At 39.8% G+C, this 20,772-nt stretch overlaps 2 protein-coding genes and 3 long non-coding RNA genes across 13 annotated transcripts; 3 read left to right on the top strand and 2 right to left on the bottom strand.

Annotated features, from left to right (window-relative positions):
• The first annotated feature begins 792 nt into the window (after positions 1 to 792).
• On the top strand, positions 793 to 7,666 carry sepsecs (Sep (O-phosphoserine) tRNA:Sec (selenocysteine) tRNA synthase). Of its 3 annotated transcripts, none has more exons than XM_077742280.1 (11): positions 793 to 854; positions 1,425 to 1,552; positions 2,250 to 2,404; positions 2,479 to 2,597; positions 3,099 to 3,411; positions 3,474 to 3,766; positions 4,915 to 5,006; positions 5,076 to 5,169; positions 5,435 to 5,525; positions 5,586 to 5,774; positions 6,769 to 7,666. In XM_077742280.1, the coding sequence occupies exons 2-11, from the start codon at positions 1,427 to 1,429 to the stop codon at positions 6,818 to 6,820; spliced, it is 1,524 nt and encodes a 507-aa protein (XP_077598406.1). In that variant the 5' UTR covers positions 793 to 854; positions 1,425 to 1,426; the 3' UTR covers positions 6,821 to 7,666. The 3 variants fall into 3 exon arrangements, with proteins under 3 accessions (XP_077598406.1, XP_077598407.1, XP_077598408.1); XM_077742281.1 differs by having other exon boundaries at positions 1,425 to 1,540; positions 6,769 to 7,479; XM_077742282.1 differs by having other exon boundaries at positions 826 to 854; positions 1,425 to 1,524.
• Positions 5,822 to 9,589, bottom strand: naa40 (N-alpha-acetyltransferase 40, NatD catalytic subunit). The gene is made up of 8 exons (XM_077742283.1): positions 9,023 to 9,589; positions 8,457 to 8,552; positions 8,338 to 8,390; positions 8,163 to 8,258; positions 7,936 to 8,094; positions 7,781 to 7,864; positions 7,173 to 7,250; positions 5,822 to 7,090 (listed from the first exon to the last, which is right to left on the bottom strand). The coding sequence occupies exons 1-8, from the start codon at positions 9,026 to 9,028 to the stop codon at positions 6,943 to 6,945; spliced, it is 720 nt and encodes a 239-aa protein (XP_077598409.1). The 5' UTR covers positions 9,029 to 9,589; the 3' UTR covers positions 5,822 to 6,942.
• LOC144213710 (uncharacterized) lies at positions 8,795 to 10,197 on the top strand. The gene is made up of 2 exons (XR_013330085.1): positions 8,795 to 9,159; positions 9,939 to 10,197. It is a non-coding gene; the product is annotated as an uncharacterized LOC144213710 (long non-coding RNA).
• Positions 10,198 to 11,159: 962 nt separating this feature from the next.
• On the top strand, positions 11,160 to 18,621 carry LOC144213948 (uncharacterized). 4 transcript variants are annotated; one of them, XR_013330176.1, is made up of 8 exons: positions 11,160 to 11,341; positions 11,411 to 12,825; positions 15,426 to 15,493; positions 16,228 to 16,316; positions 17,187 to 17,282; positions 17,620 to 18,107; positions 18,184 to 18,261; positions 18,386 to 18,621. It is a non-coding gene; the product is annotated as an uncharacterized LOC144213948 (long non-coding RNA). The 4 variants fall into 4 exon arrangements; XR_013330177.1 differs by lacking the exon at positions 18,386 to 18,621 and having other exon boundaries at positions 11,162 to 11,341; positions 17,620 to 17,948; positions 18,016 to 18,107; positions 18,184 to 18,357; XR_013330175.1 differs by lacking the exon at positions 18,386 to 18,621 and having other exon boundaries at positions 11,163 to 11,341; positions 11,411 to 11,438; positions 11,631 to 12,825; positions 18,184 to 18,357.
• LOC144213949 (uncharacterized) lies at positions 17,807 to 18,898 on the bottom strand. 4 transcript variants are annotated; one of them, XR_013330180.1, is made up of 5 exons: positions 18,652 to 18,898; positions 18,286 to 18,586; positions 18,195 to 18,224; positions 18,008 to 18,085; positions 17,807 to 17,934 (listed from the first exon to the last, which is right to left on the bottom strand). It is a non-coding gene; the product is annotated as an uncharacterized LOC144213949 (long non-coding RNA). The 4 variants fall into 4 exon arrangements; XR_013330181.1 differs by having other exon boundaries at positions 18,163 to 18,224; positions 18,286 to 18,898; XR_013330178.1 differs by having other exon boundaries at positions 18,286 to 18,898.
• Positions 18,899 to 20,772: the final 1,874 nt, after the last annotated feature.

Below are 20,772 nucleotides of genomic sequence, written 5' to 3'. Positions count from 1 at the left end.
ATAATGTGAACCTGTATTTATGTAACTATTATCCTTTTTTGAATGTTTGTGTCATCCTAGTTAACGCCATCTGGTGTTGGGGGTCGGGAAAATAAGCGTCTCAGCAGACTTGTGATGACTCATTAGGAATTCATAACAATTTCCAGTTACTAAGTTCTTTGGTCTTCAATTAAAGCGATATCATGTCCTGTTTAGTCCACATTTTCTGGTCTAGACACTATTTGAATCATTGTGTGATTCAGGGATGAAACATATCTAGTGATGATGTGCATCAGCGAATCAGATCGCGGCTTTAAATTGAGACTATTGCACCCCCAGTGTGCATCCCGTCAAACTATTGTGGAGTTTAGAAGGTGATTTTGTGAATGGAGAGAAGCTTGAAACTTCACTTTTTTACAGTTACAGTGGTCAAAGATCTTAAAAGGTAATTATCCCTTCTTATTTTCATTCACAAATATTAATAACTTTTATTAACTCTTTTTTGCACAGTATCTGATACGAGAGAATACACATTTTATGACATGGGTGATGGAAGGAAGGCAAGATGTTGGCATAGTTGTTGTGTTGGTTATCCTGCTATGCTTACAAATTGCCATCTTTCCTTCCCAAAATTTCCTCAAAAAAGCCTAATTTTGTGTTAAAAATGTGTCTTAGTGTTGTTATAAAACATCATTTTTAATAAATTTGGATTCAAACAAGGTGTGGATGGGCAGTATTTGTTCAACCGTGCATGTGGTACATATACGCCTAAAATTTCGTTGACGCTGGCCCTTTAAGGATTATGAAATGAGATCATGTGACCTTCGATCGTTTGGCTTCACTTCCGCGTTTACGCACGTTCACTTCAAACGCTGGTAAGTAACGCTATGATTTAAGTTGATTTTTGGTTAGATCTGTGAAACGTTTAAAAGTGTATGCATCATTTTTTTAAAAAGGTAATGTTAATATACACGTGTTCGCTAGCTAGAGCGATATTAATTAAGTCTATTGCCTGAATTTTCATGGAAATACAAATTTCCTGCATTAAAATTGCCATTGAACGTGCAAACAAAGTCATTCATAAATAACTTGTTTTTTTACGCTATGTGAATGAATAATATCATTTTTTGTATCTTTTCTTTACACTATTTTCAATTAAATTTTGAACTATGTATGTTATTTATGAGAATGATTTGAGTTTTCACCCTAAAATTTGAATTTTCATGTTATTTTGTGGGCAAAAATGTTAGAAAATGATCTTTATTATACAATTTTGTACAGATTTTCAAAACAAATCAAACAAAAAAAGCCCATTTATCACGATTATTTCATCTGGGAGGACTGTCTGTGCCATTGACGTCTAGCACCATCAATGGCAACTAAATCTGGTTAGAGCAAAGCACCCCCTTGCAATGTCTAATTTTACTTTGTTATTATTTGATCAGCGATGAACAGTGAAAACTTCACACTGAGCGAGAGGCTGGTGTCGGCGTCCTACGTGCGGCAGGCGTGTCAAGCTCGCCGTGGCCACGAGCAGCTCATCAGGCAACTACTGGAACAGGTTAGGCCAAGGGTGGCCAAAATTTTGGGCCAGGGGGGCCACATTGACGTTAAAAATTTGACAGATGGGGCCGGGGTCAGCACTAGATAGGATACATATAAAAAAGTGCATCCGTTAACAGTACATATGAAACATCAACAGAAAAAAATGACTTGAGTGTTAACATACTCATCACTCATCATTAAAGCAAAAAGTATAAAGTACAAAGTCAAGTAAGTAAAGAAATGTATTAAGAAATATAAAAATGTCATTTAAAAAGATAGAGGGGCTGTAAAACACACAAAAAAACAAATAAGAGTGGACAGAGCTACTGCCACTGGCTTCCATGTGATGGCGCCATCTTGGGAAAAAAATAAATAGTAAAAAAAAAAAAAAAAAAACATTTTTTTCTTAATACAATCCTTTACTTACTACTTTATACTTTTTACTTTAATGATGAGTGATGAGTATGTTAATACTTTAGTCATTTTTTTGGTTTATGTTTCATATGTACTGTTAACGGATGCACTTTTTTTATATGTATCGTATCTTGTGCTGACCCGGCCCATCTGCCAATATTTTTAAGTCAATGTGGTTCCCTGGCTCAAACGTTTGCCCACCCCTGGCCTAGCGGGTCAGATGTGGCCCGCGAGCCATAGTTTGCTCATGTCTGGGTTAGGCCGCCGCCCCCCTGAGCAAGACCCTGACTCAGTGTTTTGTCCTCTCGCAGGGGAAATGTCCAGAAGAAGGTTGGAGCGAGAGCACCCTGGAGCTCTTCCTGAACGAGCTGGCCGTCATGGACAGCAACAACTTCCTCGGCAATTGCGGCGTCGGCGAACGGGAAGGCCGAGTGGCGTCCGCCATTGTTGCCAGGCGACATTACAGGTCAGGATTGGACGCCACGTTGGTGGATGTCTATCAATGTCAATGGTACTGAGGGACTTTTTTGGGTCATTTAGGTTGATCCACGGAATCGGGCGGTCAGGTGACATCGCGGCCGTTCAACCCAAAGCTGCTGGTTCGAGTCTGCTCAATAAGTTGACCAACTCACTTGTACTGGATATTTTAAAGATTTCAGGTGTGTTGTTGTGGTGGAAATCACCCTTGATTTTTTTTACTGTTTTGCATTAGCAATTATGGTGACATTTTATATTACATGTGTCCAAGTGGCGGCCCGGGGCCCAAATCTGGCCCGGGGCCCAAATCTGGCCCGGGAAAGTAGATCATGAGTGCCAACTTTCTGTTTTAGAATCAAATTAAAATGAAGAGTTTAGATGTATATTAATTTTCCTGATTTTCCCCCTTTTAAATCAATAATTTTATTTTTTTTCATAATTTTTTCTGTGTTTTTAGTTCAAAAATCCTTTAGTAAAATCTAAAAATATATTCAAAAAAAGCTAAAATCAACATTGTTTTAGATCTATAAAAAACGGAATATTCAGGGCTTTTAATCAAGTTCTTTTAATCCATTTATAAAGACAAAAATCATATTTCATTTTGAAATTGTCCTGGTAACAAAACAACAAAAATACATGCTACAAAAAAGTTCTGACATTTTTTTGTTTGTTTTTTTTAACAGGCGTAAGGAGTGTAAAGAGCTGCTTTGTGGTTCCCATGGCGACCGGCATGAGTCTAACCCTATGCTTCCTGACCCTTCGCCACCGCCGACACAACGCCCGCTACATTATCTGGCCACGCATCGACCAAAAATCCTGCTTCAAAGCCATGATCACAGCAGGTTTCATCCCAGTCGTGGTGGAAAACCGTCTGGAGGGCGACGAACTACGGACGGACGTGGAAGAGGCCGAGCGCAAAATCCTGGAACTCGGCGCCGAGAACGTCCTATGCGTGCATTCCACCACGTCCTGCTTTGCGCCTCGAACACCTGACCGGTACGTCGAATTATCAACGACTGTCCCCTGGATTCCATTTTAATGTTTTTTTACCCTCACAGGTTGGAAGAACTCGCCAAAATGTGTGCAAAATGGAACATTCCCCACATTGTAAACAATGCATATGGAGTGCAGTCATCCAAGTGCATGCATCTAATACAAGAGGTAAGTATCATACATATGCATATGCCGCGTTCATATTTCATGTTTTCTTTTCATGGCCAGGGCGCCCGAGTCGGACGAATCGATGCCTTCGTCCAAAGTTTGGACAAGAACTTCATGGTTCCCGTGGGAAGCGCCGTCATCGCCGGTTTTGACCCGGCTTTCGTACAGGAGATTAGCCAGACTTACCCAGGTGACATATACACATATACACATACACACGTATACATACACATACATATACTCATACATACATATACACATACATACATATACATACATATACACATACATACATATACATACATATACACATACATATACACATACATATACACATACATATACACATACATATACACATACATATACACATACATATACACATACACACATACATATACTCATACATCCATATACACATACATACATATAGATACATATACACATACATACATATAGATACATATACACATACATACATACATATAGATACATATACACATACATACATATACACATACACATATACATACATATACACTTACACATACACATACACATATACATACACATATACATATACATATACACATACACATACATACACATTTACATATACACATACACATACATACACACATACACATACATACACACATACATACATATACACATACATACATATACACATACATACACATACATACACATACATACACATACATACACATACATACACATACATACACATACATACACATACACATATACACATATACACATATACACATACACACATACACATACATACACACATACACATACATACACACATACACATACATACATATACACATACATCCATATACACATACATACACATACATACACATACACACATACATACATATACACATACATCCATATACACATACATACACATACATACACATACATACACATACACACATACACATATACACATATACACATTTCCACATGTACACATATATACACATACACATATACACATATACACATTTCCACATGTACACATATATACACATACACATATACACATACACATATACACATACATATATACACATACACATACACATATACACATACACATATACACATACACACACATATGGACATATATATACACATATGGACATATATATACACATATACACATGCACATATATATACACATATACACATATGCACATATATATATATATATATATATATATATATATATATATATATATATATATATATATATATATATATATATATATATACATATACATATATACTTTTTTATTCCAGGTCGTGCGTCGGCGTCGCCTTCACTTGACCTTTTCATCACTCTCGTCACGCTAGGAGCTAGCGGCTATAAGAAACTCCTGTCGGACAGAAAGGTGAGGCGATGTCGTTTGATAAACAATAACTGAAAAGTAGTTTTTGGGGCTAATTTGTGTTTCCTAAAGGAGATTTATGCGTTTCTGGGTGAGGAACTGAAGAAATTGGCGTCGGCACATGGGGAGCGTTTGCTACACACTCCCCATAATCCCATTTCATATGGTAATATTTGTTTACATTTTGCGCACTTATCATGTACTGGATACAACATTGTATCATGTTTAATATATTTTTACGTACTACCATATATCTTAAATGTTTTGATCTAAAAAAAAGCAACATTTTACGACTTAAACGCAATTTGCAGACATTTGTTCGTAAGTTGAATGTTCCTAAGTAGGGGATCGTCTGTTTATTTGTAAGTAGATGTATGCCTAAACTACATGATTTCCATCACTCCTCAACCCAACACTTTAATTTCCCACAGCTGTATCTCTCGACGGGCTCCAAACCAACCGAGACAAAGCCGTGACCGAACTGGGCGCCATGTTGTTCACACGCCAAGTTTCCGGAGCCAGGTAACGCCCACCTTGCCACGAATCCGAATCCAAACTCATCTCAGTTCTCGCCATTTTCAGAGTGGTACCATTGGATAAGGAGCAAACCATCGGCGGGCACACATTCCGTGGATTTATGTCGCACTCCGAAGCCTACCCATGTCCTTATCTCAACGCCGCCGCCGCTGTGGGCATCACCCGCCAGGATGTGGCGCTGTGCATGAAAAGGCTGGACAAATGCTTGAAGATATTGCGAAAGGACGCCAAGTGGTGAGTCTGTCGACCGATTTTGAGGAATTAGATGCTAAAAAACAAGGTTTCTTATGAAAAGTCAAATTTTATTGGACGTGTAACAGACAAATGAAACACTGACACGGCAGAATGACTCGGAAGTTCCATTTGGGGGAGGAGCTTAGTGTTTTGCTTAGAGATGAAATTCAATGGTTGATTTGTAACAGATTTTCCAAACAAAATCTTGATTTCAAAAGACATCTCGATTGCCAAAACTTCCAATTTATAACGGGATAAACACAAAAAAAGGGGCGGGACTAAAGACTAATACTGGAATATGTAATAATCTAACAGAAAATTAGGATATTAACGTAGTTTAGCTAAACTAGCTAGCACTTTATGTACTGCGTCCATTCAAATACACCATATTTTGTGGCTGAAAATTTCAAAATAAAGTCATCTGCATTTGGTAAAATCAAAATAAGGATTTATGCTAATACTTTAGCATTTTTTTTTCGTTCATAGCTAGCTAAAGTACATCGCAGCTAATTATACATCCAATATTATGACTTTTAAGAGTATGTATTCCATTTTTTTATTCTTAATCTCCATTAATTTCTTTTTAATTAAACCAAGCAGGTGAATGGGTTCGTTTTTTAAATTTTTTTGGTAGCCTATGCAACTTTAACCCGGATTATAATCAGATTGTTTTTTTCAAAGTAAGCATTCCAAAAAAAACGCAATGTACCCTGTGTGTAGGTTTCTGTAAACATACCAACTAACTCTCATTCGGAGAAAATATAAGCCGGAGGGGGGATTTTTCTTGGGTAAGAAAACAAAAAAGGCATGTGGTCGAAGGGTAAATTCCCTCAAAAAATGCGAGGATTTACATGAAAACTGCGTAAAAGTCTATGGCACATGTCGTTAAGACTTTAACTGGACAAAAGAAGGCATGCTATTTAAAAAAAAAGGCCAAATGTGCATTTAGTGTCTCGCAATAAACTTTGGATCCTTTTTTGTTGTTTTTTTACAGCGACGACACGGGAACGAACGCTCAAACCGCAACGGCGAGTCATCGGGAGTAAGAAGATGACGGAAAAGGACCAAAAAAAAACAAGCTCACACTGCATGCCGCTTTCTTACAGCAGAAAAAAAGACAAAATGTCAATTCAGAACATTGATATTTGGAAGGGAAAACATGGCAATATCAGTGGCAGCAACCACCACAATGGCCGCCGCCGTGGCTGTGACCCACCGACGCTTCGCCGTGCTTGGTCCGCCGGCTCAAGATTTCGTACGAGCAGTCGTCGCCGCAGCAGCCGGACATACTGGGTGAGGTTTCGTCCATCTCGAACCTGAAGGGGGCGTAGAAGATTGAAGAAAATACAACAATGACTACAAAAATGGCGGTATGTGCTCCGCCTACTCCGTACTCACTGAAGAGCGTCCCGGAAGAATTGATAGGCGCCGTGGTTGTGTTTGAAAACTGTCAGCATGACTTTTTTCATCTGTGTACTGCGGAGAGCAAAAAAAATAAGTTAGCATTCGCGCCATTTAAAGTGATGCCTTGAGATAAGAGCTTCCCAACATATGGGAATTTTGAGATAGGAGAAAAATTGCGAGCTCATTTTTTTTCTGTTTTACATTTGTATTTAGTTATTTTATATAGGGGGAAAATTGCTTTGAGATACGAGTAAATTGGCAACACTGTACTCGTATCTCAAATCAGTTTTTCCCCATATAAAATAACTAAATACAAATGAAAAACAAAAAATTAGCTCACAATGTGTTTTTCATTTGTATTTGGTTATTTTACATGGGGGGGTTGATTTGAGGTACGAGTAAATTGACAATGCATTGTACTCGTATCTCAAATCAGCACCATATTGTATTTTTCAGATTTTGGATGCTAAGATAATGGAATTGTTGTAAGACAAGTTATAAAACTGTCATTTTAAAAAGGTAATAAAGTGGATCATGTGGCCATTTTTAGTACTGTCATGTTTTTATTTGCTAACTTTTCAGATGCTAATGTTAGCATTTACCTGTTAGCGATGAGCTGTAAAATCTGGATGAGGAATTTGCCCAGCCCTTTCCTTCGCACTCTGCTCTCCAGTTGAACTTCATAGCTGGTGAGTAGTCGCCAAGTTAGGACCCGACCGGGCGAGGACCACGGACCACACACAATGGCGCCCCCTACCAGTAGAGCACCTCCTCCCCGCACTCCACGTCGAATCGGAAGTGGGAAAAAGCCACGGGTGCGGATTCTCCATCACGAGCCAGTAGGTACCACGCCCTCTCGTCGTTCATCTCCTCTCTCTTCTCACGTTCTTTCCAGCCCCATTCGCTCTGCTCATATCTGATAGGACGCCAGTGGTTTTTCATCGGGGTATATACCAATCACGGTATTCTCACGTGGGTTCTTACAGGGTTTGCATGTTGGCTCGGGTGAGTTCGAAAGCCCATTCCACAGATAACGGGTTGAGGGCCGTCACTCTCTTGCACTCGATTTGGAGGTTTAATCTAAAAAAAGGGGGCGGGGATATAAATTGTGAATATATCAGTAAAACAAAAAGGATTATGGGTAAAGTTTGACTCGAACCCGTTTCTGTCGTATTTTTTAAAGGCCGGAAAGGAATCCAGTGGGTCATCCAGCTGGGAAAAGAGGGCATAAAATTCAGTTCTGAATCTTTCCGCCATGTTGAAAAAGTCTCAAATCACCTTATTTGCGGCGTCCACCTTGGCGCAGACGGCGTCCATGGCCGCCCTTTCCTCCAGACGTCTTGCCTTCTTCTCCTTTGCTCTGCCAGATTTCCTCTAAACAAGTAAAAAAATAATAACGTTATTAAACATCCAATACGCACAAGAAAGCTCTAGTGGCAGCAGTACTTCATTTAACCACAAGGGGGACATACGTCCAAGACTATAATAGTAGTAGTAGACTTAAATCATAGATGCTAGATAGTCCCCCTGCCTAAAAATGTGCGACCACTGAGCCAGATTAGGCTCATGAGCCGAGAAAACACGTGGGTGGCTTTAAATCAAAGAGTCGATGTGTGGGATGGAGATGAACACTGCTAGTTTTCCAAAGGCACTTTCAAGTCAGCTTTAAGCGTTAGCTTACATGCTAAAACAGGCAAAAACCACATCCAGCGACCCTCACCGCCCCCTCCTCCCCATCAAGTTCATCTCTCTCTCCCTCCACACTCACGCCATCACGAGCGAAGGCGGCAACAACAATAACAGCAAGCGGCAGCAGCAACCCTTTCGGTAACCTGTAGGCTCACCCCCATTTCGCCGACTCGCTGCTCCGTCACCGGACCCCAGGGGAAGGTTCCTTTTTTCCGCCCGGATTCCTGATAGTCGCCGCCGGGGAGAGATCGAGATAGCCGCCGAGGACGACAATGATTTCCGTGCTAACAAGGCTAGTAGACGACCGCGCGCCGGTTGACCCGCGCTTGGAGCAAGGTGCGGCGAAATGCCCGATAGGATCGATCGTTTATCGGCTTGATCGAGGAATTTCTCCCTTTGTCGGATTGACGACAAGAGCGCGGGGTTACATTTATTACGGATCCGTTTTTCCTTTCGCCTTTCCTGACTCCGTTCTGCTTGCCTGCCGTCTATCCGTGAGGCGTTCACGTGCTCCTCCCACACTCACGGCTTTAGAACTCCTTACAAAAGACAACTTCACTCCACAACCTTGGGATAGATTGAAAGTCGTTCTCTTTTAATTGGATTTTAAAAAAAAGATAAAATATGGGTTCAATTTACTTCGAGGTGGACTATATTTCTATATTGACATTCTTCTAACCGTAAATGGTCATGTAACAGATAGCTCAATATTTAATTCTCCTTTTTCCGGGAAAGTGAACGTAACACACGCTATCGCGGATTCCTTGTTTGGGAAATGCGCATGCGCGTTATCACATGCGTTCTTTGGATTGGCATTTGATCACCACGACGCCTTTTGTGATTATTTAAGTATTTTTCATCTTTTAAACTATCTGCTTGTGAAGTCCGAGGTATAACCACGATCTCACTTGCGCGAAGTATAAAGAAAGTTTGTAACCTGGAAGGTAAACAGAAAGGAAAAAGATATACCAGTGCGAAATTATATTTGTTTGTATTTATTTAATGACCAATGCAGACAAGAAAATTGTTATTATGTTTTGCGTTTAACTTTATTTGTGCTTTCTTCCACAGTGCCCATATTCAAAACAGGCTTCACAACACATGCGTTGAAAACCTGCCGTCTTGTGGCAAATTTGGGGCATTGCTTCCAGAAATGACTTCACGTTCAACTGCCTGCATCAACTTCTCCCGTCATGTCTAATCTATGTTCATTGTTTTTTTAAAGGCTTGTACATTTGTCATTTATATTTTGTGTTATTGTGTTTATTGCGTGACATGTATGTATATGATTGAACTTCCTGTTGAGTGAAATAAAATCAAAGTAGCAAAACACACTGCTTCTTAATAACTTCTTCCTTCATGTTGTACTCAAAAAAAATACATCAATACTCTTGAGATGAATTCCTATAAGAAATATCTATCAAACATATTTTGCCCTCCTGTGGTCATGTTGGCCTACTGCATCCAAAATGATTTAACATTATTTTTTTTCTAACTGGGCAGTATATGGAATAAGTGTTAAGTATGACCAAATTTTCGGCAAAATCTCCAATCTGGTAGCCGAATGGCATAAGACTTTGCCTGCGGTGCAGGCGACCCGGGTTCGATTCTCGCTCAATGATGAACTTGCAGACATAAATGCCAAAGTGCATAGAAATGCAAACGTAAGGGAGGCTCGAACACGAGTCGATTAAAACTGAAACCCGTGTCTTTAACCATTCGACCACAACGTTAGACTAGCTTTCGCTTGAAGGTCCTATCTACTATAAGGTGGAATCTTACGTCATTAAGACGAGAGGAGATTCACCCAGAAAAAGTTTTATACAACAATACTCTATAGACACAAGTGTAGCGTACCGCACTTTGGTTCAAATGATTCCAGTTCGAATCTTAATCTTTTTAACATTTTGGTATTATTATTATTTTTTTTCCCACATGAAGATCGCTATGTTCTCTATCACTTAAGTGTTTTTTCATTTATTTATTATTATTATTTTTAGAGATAAAGCTTTAAAAAATAAGAAGTGATGACGTCATCACCGCTACCCTATTAAAACGAGATTTTTTTTTCAAGCCTGTCGTTTCTGTCGTCGACCACGCTGAAAGGACAAGGTGAATAGTCACAATTATTTAAAGACTCCAGATTGCAATCTTAATAACTTTTATTCTGTTTTAAACAAATCTACTTTACAGCATGCTGGCATTTTCAAGCTATGAGAAGAACAAAGGAGGTAACTATTTAAAATGTTCACAAATTAACCAAACTATTAGACAAGTGCAATAATTCTCTCCTTTATGTCCACAGACACTCCTCTTAAGGTAAGTGGGCAAAATGACTTAAATGACAAACTTCGACACGAAATGGCAGACATCACATTAACATTTAATTTAAAATGGCTCAACTCTACTTACCATGTTGCCAAATGTTTCTCCTTTTCTGTTGCAGACCTCCACCAAAATGGCTGAATCATCAGGTAAGTTCAGGTAAAACAAGCAAACAATAGCTCCACCTGCAAATCTAATTTCAATTAATTTTGTTGTAGAACATGTGAAAGGTTGAATATGTCCCAGGTAAGCGTGCCAAGGTAACTTGCAATGTCCAAATTTTGACTTTTTTTCTTCTTCTGAAGTGTCTCCTCGTGAGAAGCAATTGTTGGATTTCACCCACAATGGCGTCCACTGGATTGGAACACACAAAAACACGCATAAAATGGCCGACGCAAACATTTCAAATTATCATTAACGCCCATGTTCCTTCCACAGACTTGCCTTTCCTGATGACTATACGTACTTGCATCCAGCAGGTGGCAGTGTAACACAACTAGCGGTGAAAAACAACCCGTATAATCCGTTGAGAAAGAAAGGCTTGTGAAAGCTAGGTACGTATCCGCCATGCTGAAAATATAATAATAATGCTTACCTTCTTCCTGTAGAATCATCAACTGGAAGTGGAGAAGTTTTCAGCCAAGTCCTCCACCTGTGATACACTTTTTTTTAAATGCATGCGAATAAAATAGAAAGAAATGACAATGTCGTGAGAAATTTCATTTATCAAATTGAAATTAATCAATTCGGTTGTAATAAGACCCAGTGTTAAGTCAAAAATACCTATATTTACGCATCTTAATTTCTTAGCTCATAACCATTTATATCTAAATAAACGCTCAAATCCGATCAGGTGCCATTTATGTGCTCTTCATACGTCAAAAACCCAAAAAATACTTACTAATGTCATGCATTTAGTCCTCGCTGTTGATGGGAACATGCTTTCAAGATGGCAGATTTCCTATTTCTTGCACTGTAATTAATCTGATAATATAATCTATCTTGTTTAAATATATATATTTTGTCTAAAAAACGAAGGAAGAAGCCTGGTCAAAGATGGCTGGAAGATTGGTTAACCCACTAATGTATCAGAAGCCTACTAGTAACTATAAATGTACACGTTAAACAATAAGGTTTTCGTTAAAGTGGGGAACTCTCGTAAAAGAAGAGCGTGATTGGAAAGAATGTCATTTCACGTGGATCATTTTTTTTTAAAGTAATAAAACGTTCGAACTATTTGGAAGCGAAATCGGGCAAACAAAGTACGCGCACAATTTATTTACGTCTACTCTTGTCGCTCAGTTTATACGTAATATGTCGCTTGCGCAGGTGCGTAATCGTGGGCATCCCCGAAATGACGTCAGAGGGAAACCCAGGTTGAGATTGAACTGGTGACCCCGGAAAAGGAACTGGAAGCAGAACAGGAAGCGAGAGACGAATTTGTTTGTCGTGCTTTCTTTTGTTTTTAAACTATTTTTCGACTTTTAATCGCATGATCTAACTAGGGGAATTTCGAGTAAATACAACCGAGTCACGCGTAATGAATTACGCGAACAATAGTCCGCAAGAAAGAAGTTTTTTCGAGCTTTTTTGGCTGATTTTTTTTGGCTGTACAACGAAAGTCACGAACAAGGTAAGACACGTGATATTTTCTACTACAAGCGTCTGGATGTATATTTCTACTGGTAAAATGTGCAATTTATACTGTTCAGCTTGATTTACATATCCCAGACCAGATCAAAACTTTTAGCCAACCTCTACAATTTAATGAACAATTTCCCCAATTTAGAATTTATTTGATTATCTGCCACAAATTGAAAAATGGCTATACATTATATTTGTGGTGTGTAAATGAATCCAAATGAGTGTTTTTTCATAGTTTTTCTAAATTGCTCCTGAGGAAAAGCTTGGCAGAAAAGTTAACATTTGATGAAATAGGCTGGTTTTAATTAACGATAAAATTATTCAGCAGGCGGAGTTTATTTACATTTGTTGAGCATGCGCAGTGGGGCAGAGGGCGTGTTTTGACACTTGGAGGAGTATAGTTTTGTGGGTGGGATGTGTTTAGATTTCATGGGCATGCGCAGTGGGGCCGAGGGCGTGTTTTGACACTTGGAGGGGAGTGTTGTTTTGTGGGTGGGATGTGTTCAGATTTTATGGGCATGCGCAGTGGGCTCGAGGGCGTGTTTTGGGGTGGACCAGTGGGTGCGTCCGGCTCAAACTCCGCCCACCGACTCCATCGCCGAAGGTGCAAGGCTTGGAAGGCTTGCGAGGCAAGGGGATTGCCAGGGTTTGAGTCGACGTTTTGCCTCATTTCATGCCGAAGGGGCGTGACCAACATAAAAGTGCATGAAATGAAGCCAAACTGCTCAGATCAGAGGCCAAATGTCTTCCCAATACTCTTGGTAGTCACTTGCCATGCATTTTAAGGCTGAAAATTGGAAAATTTAATCTGACAATATGATGATGAGCTTCCTTAGCTCTGCCCACTGGGTAACATTCTCCTCTTTTCTTGCCCTTCAAAACTTAAATAAGTCATTGGGATGTAAAATGATGTGCCATGTTGATCGATTTGTATCCATATTTCCCATATTGACCCTTTTGTATACTCTTTCCAATTGTTGTTAATATTTTGTGAGATTTTAGTGTTGTGTTCATCGTCAGTTGGCTAGATTAGACATATTTCATAAGTGCTCCATTGATTGTGACTAAGTGGAGGGGTTACCTCCTTAGACCCTTGGCCCCCAAAACCCCTAATAGTACCTAATATGCATCCACAATTTTAGATGCATCATACCAATTGTGTATTTTGCTCTATTGTGGTCAGTAGATCATCTTCAGGAATGGGTAGTAAAGCCCCCAAGTTTCCTGAATGTGACCTCCACCCCAAGCAGGATACCTAATGTGTTTCCTAGGTGGTCAAAAGATTAGGTACACAGTTTATGTGGTCATACTGTATCATAGCAGAATGTCAGACCTCATGGGGTGCTGAAATCGGCCCCCACCACCTCTAAGTGTACCCAATGAAGTGTCCCAAAGGGTCAAAACATTGCGTAGGCCCTAAAGCTATAGTTTATTTGGTCATAGTCTCTCATAGTGGTTATAAAAATGTCATTGTGTTGCAGAATCCCCCCATTGACTGCCACATCATCTATTTCTGGTCGCCCACATCGACCCCCTTGTCTACTTTTTTCCAAATGTTGTTAATATTTTGTGAGATTTTAGTGTTGTGTTCATAGTCAGTTGGCTTGAGTAGACAGATTTTATTGATTATGACTAAGTGGAGTGGTTTCCTCCTTCAACCTTTGGCCCCCAAAACCCCTAATATTACCTAAAATGCATCCAAAATTTTAGATGCATCATACCAATTGTGTATTTTGCTCTATTGTATTTGTCCATTGCAAATTGCAATGCCTGAAAAGCGCCACAAGAGGGCAGAAAGTTAGAACATGTCTATTCTTAAAGAGTTTAAAGTGGTCAAAAGATTAGGTACATAGTTTATGCGGTCATACTGTATCATAGCAGAATAGCAAATTGTGTATTTTGCTCTATTGTGGTCAGTAGATCATCTTCAGGAATGGGTAGTAAAGCCCCCAAGTTACCTGACTGTCCCCCCAACCCAGGCAGGGTACCTAATGAAATGTCCTAGCTGGTCAAAATATTAGGTACACCCTCGACCCACTGTTTGTGATCATACTGTATCATAGCAGAATGTCAGACCTCATTAGTCGCTGAAGTCGGCCCCCCACCACCCCTGACTGTACCTAATGAAGTGTCCCAAATGGCTAAAATATTAGGTACACCCCCAAGCTATAGTTTATGTGGTCATTATCTCTGATAGTAAGTAGCTAGACAAATGTCATTGTGTAGCAGAACCCCCTGAAGCCCCAATTGACCTCCAGCAAGGCCCAAATATTCGGTACACCCTCTCGACCCAGTTTATGTGGTCATAGTGCATCATAGCAGTATAGCTCACATGTAGCTGAAGTCAGCCCCTCACCACCTCTAAGTGTACCCAATGAAGTGTCCCAAAAGGTCAAAACATTGTGTACGCTCTCAAGCTATAGTTTATTTGGTCATAGTCTCTCTTAGTAGCTAGACAAATGTCATTGTGTAGCAGAATAACCCCCATTGACCCCCGAATGTTTCTAATATAATGGCCGTTGTGTTTAAAACATGCAATCTGAGTCAAATTGCATTAGTGCTAACAAAAAAATGTCTTTTTGTTTACAGGAGTGGAGTCCCGGAAGATTGAGTTGCTTCCACGGCCATCAACCTGCGTGACACAAGTGCAGACAAGGGTAGGAAATGCTTCATTCTATGTACATTTGTATTATATGTACATTGGTATAAGTTTTATTTATCATGCTAGTAATTGTATAGCTTGAATTAGAATCACATTTATTTGACCACCAGTGTAAAGCAAGAACTTCTTTTGTAGAGCTAAAAATAATAATGTATGTTTAGCTCATACATGTAAATCTAGGACTTACAGTTCAAGATTCTAATATTATTTTCAGGCATCATCGTATGTAAGGTTACATATGAATATCGCTAGGCTAATTATGTGACTGTAATGTCATATAAATGCTAGAATCGTCACTGACTGCTCTCGTTAAGTGCATAAGAGTTCAAGATGCTAATGGTATTTTTGCTCTAGTATCATCTTATGTATAGTTACATGTCAATATTGGTAGTCTTATTATTTGTTCATAATGCTAATACTAAATATTTGTTCATGATGCTAATGCTATTATTGCGCTCGCATCATTGTATGTATAGTTACATGTAAATATTGGTAGGCTTATTATTTGTTCATGATGCTAATGCTATTTTTGCTCTAGTATCATCTTATGTATAGTCACATGTAAATATTGGTAGGCCAATGATTTGTTCATGATGGTAATGCTATTTTTGCACTCGCATCCTCTTATGTAAGGTTACTTGTCATTATAAGCAGACTAATTATGTGTCTCTGATGTGGTATGAATGCTGGAATGGTCACTGACTGCTCTCGTTGTCGTCTTTTTGACAGGATCGGGGACGTTTTGGACGTACACGGCGCCCGCCGGAGGGGTCCGCGCTGCAGCCGATAGCTTTTGGACACTGGCGTGACCTGGCTGGGTATGTGACGTCTCCCGTTTCAGCTTCTGCGGTGGCATCTGATGCCGTCAGAATGTCAAAAAAGCCATTTTTTGCTAACAATACACTGTTGAAATGGAATCAGTCTTTGTCTTTTATTGCTGAATGCATCCCTACTAAGTCAAAAATAGGATTTTTCCTCCAAAAAGTGTCTCTTTGGGGCCTAAAACGACCACCGAAAAGAGCTCTCGGGAAAAGCGGCCTCAGAAAAGCAGAAAATCTTCCTGGCGACGAGACGTGTCACGACTCGGCCAACCAATCAGAGGCCTTAAAAATTGGATTTAGCCACCTCCCCTCTATGCAAATCTATGCAAATTTGGATTTAGCCCCGCCCTGGCCTCGCCCACCGGGACAGCCAATCACAGCCCAGCATTTGGCCAGAAACGCCCCCTTTTCCCAAAAAACGGCGTTTTTTGGACCGAAACCCCGCCTCCCGCTACAAAGCCAGCCCCCCTGACTAAAGCCCACCCATTCCGAGAGAACCAATCAGATGGCAGTATTCACCTCCCTACTTCCTGATTCTACACCAATCAGTGAATAGACACCCCTTCCCAGAGTACCAATCAGGTTGCAGCATTCACCTTCCACTTCCTGATTCTTCACCAATCAGTGAATGGACAACCCCCTCCCACAGAACCAATCAATTGGCAGCATAAAATATTCACTTCCTTATTTTAAACCAATCAGTGTACTTAATTTAATTTGTCCACCAATACCTGGCTCGTCATTTGCATAGCCACACCCAAAAAAAAATAAAAAAAATTATTTTTATATTAATATTCTAGTAATAATAAAAAATAGTTAGAAGAAAGAAGTTTGTTTTTTGTTCAACTTTATTTGTTTTTCTTTCAGAGTTAAAGTCCAAAGGATTATGTCTTGAAGTTCTTCCTTCAGCCAGTAGTAGGAGTCGGACCGCAACAGAGTGTGGAGACCTGAAGACAAAAATAAGTAAGTTAAGTGCAAGACGAGTGCAAACCAAGTAAGTAAAGTGCAAGTTGAGTGCAGTAGAGTAAGTTAAAAAAGTGCAGTAGGGCAAGAAGTGCAGACATGTAAGTTAAAAAAGTGCAGTTGAGTAAGTAGTGCAGACAAGTTAAAAAGTGCAGTAGGGGTAAGAAGTGTAGCAGAGTAAGAAATGCATAAGAGCAAGTAAAAAGTGTAATAGGGTAAGAAGTGCAGTACGGTAAGAAGTGCAGACAAGCAAGTTAAGTGCATACAAAGAAATGTGCAAACGGCGATAACACTTACCTTAGAATGATGCGATGTCAATTGTACTTGACTTGAGCAGGAAGGCAGCAACTGTGGAAGAAGTGGACTTCAGCTGTGGAAGAACTTCATTCGATGAGATGTCACATGTTCTTGAGCAGGAAGGCAGCATCTGGACTTCAAATGTGGAACTGGATGACTTCAACTGTGGAAGAACTACATTGCAATCCAGACAATTGTCACGAAAGAGTTCACACGGGGGCAAAACATTTTGTCCTTTTATTTTATTTCTGGAATACAGCATTGAAGATAATCAGCTCGTTGTCTCACAGGTGCAGGCAGCAGTTGGGGCGGGGTCAAAGCAGGTCTCCAAAATGGCGTCTTCATTGGAATGAGTCTGCGAACAAGAAAGTGGGTGAGCATTTAATTCAGTCGTGTTTACCGTCTAAAATTGGTGTACATTTACTCACCTTTGCAGTACAATCAAGCTTTAAAAAATTTGCTTCAGTCACCTTGAGCAGCAGCGCCCTCAGGTGGACACGGGGAAACTAGTTAGGAAAAGAGTGGAAGGTAAAACAGTTCAGGAGCGTGGCGTAAAAAGACGTCAAAGTTGGACAATGCTCACATCCACCATTTTGTGTTGCAGTGTGCACTAACCTACTGGACGTCGTCGTGGATGAAATCCGACTGCAAGTATTAAATACAGAAGTCAAAATTGGACATGGTAAGTCCTCTTAGGCGTTCTTACCTCAAACTTTGTCACTCTATTTTCAGCTTCTGGAACAGATTAATAGACAGATTTGCACGTAAATCAATCGTTTGCTCGTTTCACCTGTGCTTACCTGCAGGGTCGGACATCTTGGAAGTGGCCTGCAAAAGGAGAAAGAGTCAAACAGTATGGTTAACAGCCATTTTTCGTGCAAAGTGGACCATTTGGCAGAATACTTACCGACTGCAGCCTGTGAAGGAAGAAAAAAGATCCATTAAGTATTTTGAGCTTGATTTGGAATATTTAAAGTACTTACTTGCTTGTTTTGCACATTTGTGAGCTGTTGAAACAAGAGAAATGTACATTATTCTCAAATAAAAAGGGAAAAGACTTGGGAATACTTACTTTGGCTTTCCAGCGTGGAGCGACGCGAAGCATTCATTAAATGAAAAAGAACGCCTGCGCAATTGCTTCCTCTTTAAATAGTTTTTCGGAAGTGACGTAAATGCGCAAAAAGAAATAAAGTTGGAAAAAAAAAATAAACGTTTCCTTCAAAGTGAAAAGCGAACGGCCGGGACTCGTACCCGGGTCTACCAAGCTAAAGTCTCATGCTCTACTCATGAGACTAATGAGCAGATGACCGAGAGCAGTCTCATAGTATATATGTCCCATTCTTTGTCACTCACGTTCGGTAGACTGTCAAAAAAAAGGGTAAATATGACTTCCAATTTTTGAATTTGCAAAGCGTTGGTGGTCTAATGGTTAAAGACACTGACTGCGAATACTTTGGTCTCGGGTTCGATCCTCACTCTTGCCTTTACCACTCTAGCATTTAATTCGTAAATGCAGTTGAGAGTGGGAATCGAACCCGGGTCGCCTGTATCGCAGGCAATGACTTATGCCATTCGCCACCTTGGCTGGATTTCCGCCGAAATTTCATACATAAAAGTCTAAGAATATACTACAGTGATGCACTGTGCACTGGTAACAAGGAGTTGGTTGGAAAATAAATTACATGTGTAATTCTTAAAACTGCCACAAGATGGCAGCAATACAACATATGTCCATTCAGGCACACTCAGACAGCATACTTAGTTGCTTAGAAAAGCCATTGCAAAGTGCAATGCCCTAAAACTGCCACAGGAGGGCAGAAAGTTATAAAAAGTCTATTCAGGCACAGTCGGGACAATACCCAAAAACCACCACAAGAGGGTAGAAAGTTAGAACATGTCTATTCAGGCACAGTCAGGACAAAATGTGAGAGAAGTCCGGGTATTCTACATAAGTACGTAGTTGGTTGGAAAAGCCATTGCAAAATGCAATGCTCTAAAACCGCCACAGGAGGGCATCAGGTTTAACATGTCTTGTCGAGAATGAAATAGCATGTCTTCATACATGCATACAGTCACAACACAAAATCAAGGAATTAAGACATTTTGTTGTTTGTTACTTTATTGGATAAGGCTCAAGATGAAAATTGCACATCATCATGAGGAAGATGAGGCTGACGCTGGGGAACACATTGAAAATAAAGTTCGACCAAAAAGTGCCTTATCTGCTTTTGTCGTGAAATCAACACAAAATAAAGTTGCAGTCTGCCCCAAGAGGGGAATGAGCATTAAAGCCGCACCTGGCATTGAATAAATTGGTTTTAAAAACTATGAAATGAGAACGTTTTCAGTCGACCGAACAATTGACGCATTAACCACGACGATAATATGAAGCGGATGAGTCCACTCACATCATCTGGCCATGATTTTGACACGCTTAACCGTCTCACCTTCGTAGCTGGTTTCTATTGACCGAATAGTACGCTTAAAAATACTACATTTATCTCAAATTATGCGCAGGAGACGAATTGTTTTGATCGGTTGTTGGTTACCATGACTTCCGCATTGGAGGATATTCTTCTTTCAATAAAGGCGCTTTACAAACAACCGTTGGGACTACGATGCCCTCGTGTGGACCGGAGATGTAATGACGGCACCGTTTCTCATACACGGCCATGTGTCGTTCCGGGTTTGCTCCACAAAGACCATTTCTAAAAGAAGTCTTAAGCCGTGAAACCTTTTGGTTTAACACGATCAAGACCGAATGCTTTTAAACATGTCAGTATTTTTGGTGTAACTGTTTTCCTAATGGTAATCACTTTCGTGATCTTCACTTGTGTCAGCTTGATTTCAGTGCTTACTGCTCTCAATTTGTTTTGCAGGGGTGGTGTGGTAATGAAGAGGATAAATATGACTTCCAATTCGTTACTTCCAGTTGTTGCCCTGCTCCAGGTAGTATACTTACTATACATGTTTAGGACTTTTTTTGTACATGAATGTATTTTCTTCTATTTAACAACCATTTGCAGTAAGCTAATTTTTCTCACATGTAAGAAAGACCATGTGTATCAAAGCGTTTTTCCTCCATTAAATTGATTTATTTTCCTGCTCTAAACGACAATGTATAGCAAGGTGATTTTTCTTCCATTTAATATACTGCCATAAATGGAAATAAATTGCATTTCTTATGTATTTA

This window comes from Stigmatopora nigra, chromosome 20 (genome assembly GCF_051989575.1).
Source record: "Stigmatopora nigra isolate UIUO_SnigA chromosome 20, RoL_Snig_1.1, whole genome shotgun sequence".
Classification (NCBI taxonomy): Eukaryota; Metazoa; Chordata; class Actinopteri; order Syngnathiformes; family Syngnathidae; genus Stigmatopora; species Stigmatopora nigra.
Note: the sequence above shows the minus strand (reverse complement) of the source record. Positions and strands in the feature narration are given on the sequence as shown.

What these genes read in the sequence shown, in the direction of transcription:
- naa40 (XM_077742283.1), bottom strand. An exon ending in AGGTGGACGCCGCAAATAAG is followed by an intron (nt 8,391 to 8,456) that starts GTGATTTGAGAC and finishes CTCTTTTCCCAG; the next exon opens with CTGGATGACCCACTGGATTC. An exon ending in AAAAAATACGACAGAAACGG is followed by an intron (nt 8,259 to 8,337) that starts GTTCGAGTCAAA and finishes CCCTTTTTTTAG; the next exon opens with ATTAAACCTCCAAATCGAGT.
- sepsecs (XM_077742280.1), top strand. Translation starts at nt 1,427, where the DNA reads ATGAACAGTGAAAACTTCACACTGAGCGAGAGGCTGGTGTCGGCGTCC. An exon ending in GGATATTTTAAAGATTTCAG is followed by an intron (nt 2,598 to 3,098) that starts GTGTGTTGTTGT and finishes TTTTTTTAACAG; the next exon opens with GCGTAAGGAGTGTAAAGAGC. An exon ending in TTGCGAAAGGACGCCAAGTG is followed by an intron (nt 5,775 to 6,768) that starts GTGAGTCTGTCG and finishes GTTTTTTTACAG; the next exon opens with CGACGACACGGGAACGAACG.